Source organism: Corvus moneduloides, chromosome 13 (genome assembly GCF_009650955.1).
Source record: "Corvus moneduloides isolate bCorMon1 chromosome 13, bCorMon1.pri, whole genome shotgun sequence".
In the NCBI taxonomy this organism is placed as follows: domain Eukaryota; kingdom Metazoa; phylum Chordata; class Aves; order Passeriformes; family Corvidae; genus Corvus; species Corvus moneduloides.
The window spans coordinates 79,103-89,380 of record NC_045488.1 but is presented as its reverse complement, the minus strand read 5'-3'; the positions used below and the strand labels follow the sequence as shown (position 1 = coordinate 89,380).

General features: G+C 35.9%; 1 protein-coding gene across 3 annotated transcripts in view; it reads left to right on the top strand.

Annotated features, from left to right (window-relative positions):
- UNC13C (unc-13 homolog C) overlaps positions 1-10,278 on the top strand; it is a 405,035-nt gene that overhangs the window by 320,581 nt on the left and 74,176 nt on the right. The window contains exon 2 of one of the 3 annotated variants that reach the window (XM_032123409.1): positions 1,068-4,294. The exons of 1 other annotated variant lie outside the window; for it this stretch is intronic. In XM_032123409.1, the coding sequence (XP_031979300.1) occupies positions 1,321-4,294 (2,974 nt within the window). In that variant the 5' untranslated portion in view covers positions 1,068-1,320. Of the gene's footprint in view, positions 1-136; positions 4,295-10,278 lie in introns of those variants that run through there. One more of the 3 variants, XM_032123408.1, reaches the window with a different exon arrangement.

Sequence of the window (10,278 nt, the reverse complement as noted above, 5' to 3'; positions counted from 1 at the left end):
AAGGACAGTTCATGTTCTCTACTCCTCTTAAGACACCACAGAGCAATTTTTAACCCTTTATATACCCTGTATCTAAACAGACTTCTTATTCTGCCAAAGAATTTTTAGCTGCTTTAGAAACCTTCTTCTTTACTGGATTTTTCAGAGCTGGTTGCCTTGTTTTTATTCTGCAGCTATGAAACTGGGAGGTGAATGATATGCTGTACAAAAAAAGTACATTTACATGCTTAAAATTTATTGACTACATTTCTAATGGAATACAAACTTTTGTTTTATGGAACAGAAGCTTCCAGATACCTCATGAAATCTTCCTAGACTTCTTCTAGATCAGATGGTTTTCCTGTTGTAATGGCACCTGTTTCTGTCCTGTGACTTGTAAATCATGTTTCTTTCTCTGTTTTTTTTCTGTGACCATAGCGATGTTAAATTTAATAACCTGGATGAGAATTTCCATCAGTTGTCATTATTTTCTCTTATTTTCTATGCGTTGTTTTCTTTTTACTTCTTAAAGAGGAGAAACCATGAAGATAAGCCCACTTTTGAGTCCTGGCTTATCATAGCATGTTAAAATCTGGTATTAAAGCACTTACTTCACAAACCATAGTTATGTGCATAATTCAGTCTTAAGATAGAACAGTACTTCGTGGATGCAATACTCACTTGTTGTACCTGAATCCTACCTTGCTCCAAATGACAAAGCAAGAGAGAACTTTCTACTTCTGTTTTACTAGCTAGTAACCATTTGTTACTCTGTCAGGTTTTTTGATCACTGCCATATATCATATGGATCTAAATTGTAATGCCAGTACTCTGCAAGAAAGCAGAGAACATTTAAACTGAATATTTATGTTGAAGTCAGAGAATTAAACTGAATGAAGAAGCCTGGAAATAAGTTTAGCTTGTTAATTGTTGTTAAAAATATTTGCCTACAACTGTTTTCTGCTTCAATTATTCATGAAACAGTCTATTCAGAAAATATTTCTATTCAGAAAAGTTGAAACATCATAAGTATTATTGAATGATAAGTTTGCTTGGCAGCCATTGTAATATCATTCCCTCCTTTTTAGACACTTCAAGAAGCCATGTGCAACAGAATGACATTTTGCAAGACGTACAAAACCTCTTCAGGATTTTGTTTTGAATAAGCAGATGTGTGATTTTTTGTTTTGTACTTTTCTGTCACGTTATTCCAGAACATCAGTAGTTTATGTGGCTATAGTCTTCATTGAAACATTTGCTGATGATCCTTTTGGAGATACAAATACTTTTCTGGATCAAAAATTGTGTTTTGTGGAAACAGCTTAAAGTAAATTACACTCCATGGTTTCTGCCCTCCTCAAGAGCTTGATCTTATCTTACATATATAAGATTTGCAAAGGAATGTTTACAAAGAAATCGGGAAATAGTACAAAAAGGAAAGAGAGTTGTCAGAGCAAAAAGGAACAAGACTTAACTCAGATTGGACAAACAAAAAATCCAAAATTTTCAAATACTTTAAAAAGTACTGTTAAAAAGATTGCCAAGTGCCCATCTGCTCGCAACTTACCAACTGAAGAAGAGGAAAGCAATAAAGAATTTTCACTTTCTCCAACGTTCAGTTACAGAGTTGCTATTGCCAATGGACTGCAAAGGCACATTTTTGTAGCAAACACTAATAATGAAGATATAGTTCCAGACCTGTCTTCAAATGATAGCTCATGTTCTGAGTCCTTAAGTGAAGTAAAAACTAATAGCAAGAAAAGCGAATACTTATCCCACACAATGCCTGTGAGACGCAACAGGAAAAGCTTAAGCAGCCTCGCAGCCTCTGATGGAAGTTCAGATGGAGAACGCACTTTACACACACTGAAGCTGGGAGCCTTACGAAAACTGAGGAAATGGAAAAAGAGCCAAGAATGTGTCTCATCAGACTCAGAGCTAAGTTCATGGAAGAAAACATGGGGATTAAGAAGTAAATCTCTAGACAGAACTGGCCGTCACCAGAAATCAAATACTCTTGAACCTGGCTTTAGTTCAACAGGTTGTATTAGCCAAACCCGTGATGTTATGGAAATGATCTTTAAAGAGCTTCAGGGAATAAGTCAAATTGAAACAGAACTCTCTGAACTAAGAGGGCATGTTAATGCTCTGAAACAATCAATTGATGAAATTTCTAGTAGTGTAGAAGTTGTGCAAAATGAAATTGAACAATTGCGAACTGGATTTGTGCAGTCCAGAAGAGAAACTCGGGACATACATGACTACATTAAGCAGATAGGCCATCCAGGAAACAAAGCAAGTCTTAGGTTTCTAAATGTGCCTGAAGAGCGGCTTGAAAAAGCTGAAAGCACAGTTTACAAAATATTAATGGAAAAAATGGGGTTCTCAGAGGCACAAAGCACTATTAAAATTGAGTTTGCCCAAAGGCTGGGGCAGCAAAGAGACTGTCCAAATGCAAAGCCAAGACCCATTCTTGCTTACTTTGAGTCATCACAACAGAGAGATTTGATTTTAAAAAAGTCTTATAAACTTAAGGGAACTGGCATTGGAATTTCTACAGATATATTTTCCAATGAAATAAAAGACAAAAAAGAAAGAGGACTGCCTTCTTCTCAGACATATGAAAGCATGGATATGAAACTTTTAACTGTGGAGACAAAATCTAAAGTGCATGACTGGGAGTCACCTGACAGTGATAAAGACTTGGAATCAGATATAAATAAGAACAGTTATGCAAAGATATCTAAATCAGCACATCAAATAAAAACAAGCACTACAAAGGGGACTGCTGAGTCCCCAAACACTAAAGACCTTGACAGAACTGCTGACAATAGCACCTTTTCACACAGAAGAAGTTATGACAGTCAGTCACCAGAGTTTGACACTATGGAAAAACAGTCAAAGACCTATTATTCAGATGTGACTCCTTTATGGCATTTACAGAATGACTTTGCAACACCAAAGCTTAGCCGTTCAGAATCAGATTTCTCAAAATTGTGTCAGTCTTACTCTGAGGATTTTTCAGAAAACCAGTACTTTAGCAGAACAAATGGCAGTTCACTGTTGTCCTCCTCTGATCGGGAACTTTGGCAACGAAGGCAAGATGATTCTCTAAACTGGTATGGCAGTTCCCAGGAACAGACTTTTGCCCAAGACATGCAGCAGTATCCAGAGCAAAATGAAGCAGGGAACATAGAAACTGTTGGTAGTGGAGTAAGCAATGGAATAATCTGTGTACCTGGAGACATAAACCAGTATGATGATAGTCAGCTTTCTTTACAGGATGATCTTTCCCCGTGGAAAAACTGGAATCAGTTGGAACAAGGGGCAGATTTGGGCCTAGACTCATCCACACAGGAAGTTTTTGTGTATGATATGAGCAGCCCTTCAGACCAACAGAGAAATTTTGGAAAGGGCCAAAGTTCTGACCCCCAGTATGATACTGAAAGCTATGATTTCACTCTAGATGGTACTTCTCCATCATGTCCAGGGCTTGATAGTGAAACACAAAGTCAGTGGACTGGTCAATATGATGATTATCAGGAAACAAATTCTATCTCCTCTTATCAGAATCAAAACAGGTTGTCTATGATGTACCGAAGTCAAAGTGAACTACCAAGTGATGACTCAGAGGAAACCGCCCCTAAATCATGGCATAGCCGATTAAGCATAGATCTTTCTGATAAGACTTTCAGCTTTCCTAAGTTTGGATCTACACTTCAGCGTGCTAAGTCAGCTTTAGAAGTAGTCTGGAATAAAAGTACGCAGAGTTTAAGTGGGTATGAAGACAGTGGATCATCTTTTATGGGAAGGTTTAGAACTTTATCTCAGTCTACTGCAAATGAGTCAAGTACAACACTTGATTCTGATGTTTATGCTGAGCCTTATTGCTACAAAGCAGAGTATGAGGAAGACTTAATTGAACCATCTGGTGAGAATGAAACAGACTATGTAGAAGTAATGGAACAAGTCCTTGCTAAACTAGAAAATAGAACTAATAGTAGTGAAACTAGTGAGCAGGTCCAAGAGTATGAACTGGACCAGTCTTTGTATGAAACTCCATATGCAATGCTACCAGAGGAGCAATATGACACACAGTTTGACAGTGTGATCAGTGAACAGATATTGGAAGTTGAAAGTGACATGGCTCCTGAAGTAGAAATAAGGGAAGATGAAAATCAGAATGTCCCAGAGCTGATTACTGAAGTTACTGAAATTCCAAAGAAAAAAAGAATACGACCATCATTTAAAGAAGCTGCTTTAAAAGCATACAAGAAACAAATGAATGATTTGGAGGAGAAGATCCTTGCTGGAGGTAATAGTATTTTAATACTGTCTTTTAAGTAAAACATTGTTCTCCCTAGAGTTGGACATTAATTTTTGTATAGTACCTTATCTTGCTCCCATTGAATTCAGTAGAAAAAATTCTGCTTATGTCTGGTTTTGTTTAGAGGGTGAAATAGTTCCACAGAAATCAAAAGGTTAAATTTCACAGGTTTGCTTTGAAACAGTTTTCTGAATATGTTTAGTCAGACATGCTTGTAAGTACCTGTATTTCTTTGAATTCCAGTAACTTGAAAATTAAATTTCACAAGGTTTGAGTCTTAAAAAAAGAACTAAATAGTACGCTGTTCTTGGTTTTCTCATAGTTTTGTAAATATTTACAGGAGTCATACAGAGTGTTCAGATATTACAGTCTTGCTTTCCTTACCAGTTTTCAAGTCATGGTTGGTTCTATACTCATCCTGATGAGCAGTGTTCTCCATTCCCTATGCAACCTGTACTTACAAGAGTGCAAGTCTGAACTGATTTTATGTCAGTTCTTATTTTGATTCTGTCCTTATTTGTACTCCCAGTAAGCTCTCAGAGAAGTAGTCAGTCCCCAAAACGGGGTGAGAAGGGTCGAGGGTGTGGAAGAAAAACAAGAGTGTAAATGGTAGCATCCATATATGAAGAAGCTTTAGTAAGGAACTAAATTCACAGAGGTGTTGATGCTGATTTATTCATGATTTTTATCTGTTGTATTATCAGACTTCAAAGCAGACAGTCATATATATAACTTTAATACCTCTAGTAATATACAGATATGGTGATATTCAATGTAAACATTCACTGTAATGCTAATAACATTGGTTATAATATTGTACATTTAATTGGGAGCATCATAATGACTGTAGCTAGCCAGATGGTAATTGTCACCTTGACTGAATATTTCCTTTATCTGCCTTGGAAAAATAATCATCTAATACATTCATTTTAAAGATGAAAAACTGTGCCTTTAGCCAAAGGTTGTATTCATTAGTAAGGAGCTTGAGGTGTACTACAGCATTTCTTTTGTACGTGATCAGCTACTTTTACAATAAATATATAGCCATCTTGAAAGTGTGTTACAAAAGCATTTAAATATTGATAGTTGTAGAGTTTACTTTGAAGTCTGTTTTTTTATTTAAATAATGACACTCAATTGTATGCTTGTATTTTGCAGGTAATTTTCCACAGTACTGTTAGATACTAGATGGTGTGTATATGAAGGAACAGCTATCAATAAATAGTACTTTCATGACTTTTTTCTGATTTTATGAGGTACGAGAGAGGGGAACCACATTCCTTTTACCTAGTCATTGTACAGTAATATAATGCTCTGAGGACTTAATTAAAGAAAGCACACAAGGAAGACCCAAAATTTTGAGACCCAAATTGATTCCACTATTTGAAGTGTGTGCATTTGTGTGCATTGGTAGATAACACGTTGTTAGAAAACGAGAACTAACTTTGATGCATTCCAAGCAGTTGCTTCTAGAAATTAAATGTATGTTCTTCTTTTAACCCAGCAGGTGAAAGACTTCTTTTAGTCTCTTAATCTATTGATGTTTTGTCTTCTGAGTAGCTGAAACATTTCTTATATCTACAGAGAATTCATCGGACACCAAGACCAGTTTATGAAAATGTATTATTGGTGTAGTCTTTGGGGCACAGTGTCTGCATGGTTATGAGACGTCGTACTAGGACTTCCACTTTTATTTCCACAGAATAATATAGACTACTATAAAAGAGAAGGGAAATAAAGGAGAACGGGAATACAGCAGGAAGTTAAGGGGAATTTACAAATGAACCACTACAGCACACTGCTGCTCAGCTTATTCTGAGAACAGTGTGCATTCACTCTTGAGTAACAGTTCTGCTTCCTCTTTCCACTGTGTTTTCCATGCCATCAAGGAGGACGTGTGTTTCAGTCAGGGATTCTGCCTCAGCAATCACCAACTGGTTTGTTACAAAGGAATCTTCAGGTCCTGTAGCACACCTAGCAATACCTATTAGCAAAACAGTCTTTCGTGTTTATCTAATGGATGAATATGATATTCTTACCTTGATATCTGCAGAACACTTAACAGTTCTTCAGAATTTAAAACTTGCAAAATACATTTTCTAGCTGGAGTAGTCTACTCAAAGAATATATTACCTGAAAACTATTTCTGCTGAGTGACATGTAGTATTGTTGGAGCCATATCTTTATTTTAATTTCCACTTACTCTCAGTGAGCTGGATAATGGATACTACAGACAGTCTATTCACAGATAATGAAATCCACAGATGGAATGTCTGTCCTTGGAGATAGTCAAAATCCATCTGGACATAGTCCTGGGCAATCTGCTCTGGGTGGCCTGATTTGAGCAGGGTTCTTAGACAAAGCCTCCAGAGTTCCCTTCCAGTCTCAGCTCTTCTGTGATACAGAAATGCATTTTTGAATACTTTGTATGCAACCTTTGAAGATGGATATCTTCTTAGTGTTAGTTTGTCTGCTAAGACAAAACACCTTCTACTTCTGTTTATTATTTGAATGGCACATAGTCTAGGAAAAAAATATTTTGTAAATCAGTTCTTAAAGGAGTTCTATAAAACTCAAAAAACATATTTTGTAGCTTCTCTGCTTTGGCAACCTGCCTCCTCTTCTTTGTGTGTAATTAGGCATGTCCAGAGAATACTTACCTTATCATTTAAGCAAATAGTAGTTCAAGGTATTCTATCTTCATTTTAATATTTGCAGAAGCAATAATAATTTTTTTTTAAAGTGACTAATAGCTGTTCTAGGGATTACATGACTTTTATGAATTTTTTTTGGTTTTTTCCCTCTCTTATCCCTGTAACTGATTCACAGTCAACTTCTGATTTCTTACTTTCGGATGGAAAAGTACTAGAAAGAGAACAAGTTCTTTGAATTAGTCTTAATTATATAACCAAAACAACCTATTCTTTAATTAATTGTTTCATCCCTCCATGTAAGCAGGAGCAGGTAGACAACAATCTGTCTAAGCAGAGATATAATTATATAATACAGCAGTGTTAGTTCTCCACTTTAATACAAAAGAAGGGTTGAGAATATGACTTTCATTCTAGTAAGGCATCAGGTAAGGTCAATAAATCTTCGGTACATAAATAATTTATTAGCGCACAAGAAGCTCATAAGATAGTCCTATTCTCTGTCACTAGCTGGAGGGAAAAATACACTCTGGGCTGATTGCTTATGTATTATTTATTACAAAATGTTTTTGGAGACATACTGGAATGACTAGGTTATGTGAATAAGAGGAGACATGAACAGTACATGAGTAATCCTCAGATTTAAAGTTCTGTAAGGATATAGAGACATCGTGAGGATGTGTGTATATTAAAGGAGGGATTGACGGCTTGAAAAAACTCAAAGAAATGCTAACCAGTTGTTGGTTTCTTTGTACACTGTAATTGAGAATGACTTACACTTTTATTCATTGTTCTAGTCCTCACTTGTTATTTTCTAGCTTTCTTTTTCCCTACTGTCTTCTTCCATTCCATCCCTATCTTATCTTTTACAGGTGCCTTAGCATAAGCACAGTTTTCTGTCCTGGTGAAACTAAGCCTCTGGGAAAGATTCCAGAGTTACATGCACTCTTCTGAGTTGCTTTTATTGATAACATAAACTCTTTCTATGGATAGTAGCTTGAGCAGTAGCTTCTTGATCCAGTTGTTGAAGATCTTGGTCATCATTTAATATGCTAGATTTTAAAAATCATTCAGATTTTCAAATGTCTTTGGTCTGAATTTTCAGGCAAAGACTAACCTGTAGATTGTTAATGATGTCAAGATGGGTGAACTCATCTAATTTATACACATGTGCAGTGTATAAGGGCACAGGGATTGGATTTGCCTCTTTAACAGTGGAGGGAAGTGTTTCTATTGTTGTCTAGGAAGGATTTGTATTATGCTTTGTGGTGTCTGACTTAGACAACTTAGAACTTAGAGATGAATGTGAATCTTATTTTGTTTATGCTAACATCTGAAACCAAAGGAACCAGTAATGTATTACCTCACTGCCCTGGTGGTATGGTCATTGGGTTCCATGTTAAGAAAAGCTACCAGTAAAATAAGCAAGCTTATTTCAATGCATATTTCAATCTATGACTATTCAAACTATGGGTTTTTTGAAATAAGTAGATATTTTCTTATTTGGACAGCTTCTCTGGCCTTTTTATAAAAACTGTTTGCTGGAATTGCCTGGGTCAGCTGTATTTTCTAAAAGAGTAAAGGCTTTAGAAGTTAACCTAACCTTGTCTTGTGGTACTCAGACTTTTTTTTCCTATGTCTTACCTCCATCGTGTTTGGTTTTAATACATAGGTGCACAGTTACCTGTAACTAATAGCTTTGATAAAAGCATTGTAGTGCTTTTGTTATGTGAATGTAAGCCTTGGATTTGGACTTGAAATGATCAGTGCTGTGGGCCAGATGAAAATCAATTGCTCTGGTACTGTTTAGTAAATTAATCAGTCATTCTATAGCCGTTCAGGTGGAAATAGGATAAATAAAAACCTTACCTTGGTCATGAAAATTCATTACTTGCTGGTGGTGACTGTAATGGAGAAATAAAAAGCCTGTTAGAAGTTAAATTGGTTTTTTATATTAAAGAGTTCTTCTGCATGCAATCTACATTAACTGTGTTGGGAGGTGGGCTTTAAGAAAGGACCACTCTTTGTACAAAGAAGAATTAAAAGTAAGTATATATCCCATTTTATTTCTTAATTGTTTGAGGTAACTACACTGACTGATTAAAATAGGGTGAGTTGCATTTGGGGTTGTTTGGGGGGAGTTTCCATAAAAATAAAGTTCCTTCTCAGACTGCTGGTGCAAACTGGGGAAGGGAAGGATTTACTAGACAGATGGTAGAATTTTAGTTTAGTGTTAACAATACTGAAGCAATTAATAAAGATAGAACATGAATATTTGCATCTATTATGCCAAACTGAGATGCCTATTCTTTCACTGACCACTACTAACAGCTATGCCAGTCAGTCTTGTTCATAAGATACTGTAAAAGAGATTGTTGGTAAGTCATCTTTTGCCTTTTTTAATCAATCTGCTTTTGTTACAGTGAAAGTTACAGTCATGTTTTGGGAATTCTTTGAAATGTAATCTCATTCTATTCTCATTACACCTTATTTCTTCAAGTATTTGGTTGTTAATAATTAAATATAAAGTTCAGGTTTTTCTTATCCTTTAACATATGATATTGGTGTTGTGGCACTAATGAAATCTTAGGCATAATTTAATCTGTCTTGACCTAATGCAGCTTTAAGTTCATATGGTATGGACATACTTTATACAGTTAAGGTGTACATTACTGTAAACCCAGATTCCCCAGAATCGCCCCAAAAAGGCTTGAAGCTGAGTTGTGGCCACACTTTCAAGTTTCCTGTAAGTTTAGCATGAGCTTGTTCAAAGTAAGGAATGAAACTTCTTTATGTGATCTCTTTGAGATGCTTTCCCTGCACTCAGCCCAATGGCATTTTGCATCTTTCTAATCTCAGGTAGAGTCTGATGGGGTAAAAAAGTGAATGAATGAGCATACTGCAATTATTCTTTGCATCATTGGGTAAGAATAGCCCAGGCAGAAACACTTATAGTTAATAAGAGGTAACAGCTGTACCAAGCCCCAAGATTTTCTGTTCTGTTTCGCAGCATTGGAGCTGCAGTATTCAGTGACACAAGGTTTTGTTTGGTTTTCCCACATCTTATTTATTTATGGTTTGTTTGGGTTATTTTCACAAGAGTGATAAATTACTTCATTAATATAAGGACTGATTGTGTATTCCATGTGGCTGATACAGTTAATCTGCAATGCTTAAGGAAAATGAATATATATCCACCTAATGTATCATCTATAAAGAGATGGATTTGGGGAAAAAATACTTTTAACAGACCGTGATTAATCTATTGCTCTTCTCTTCATATGTAAATAAGGTAAACAGGCAGATTCCCGAGTTTTCATC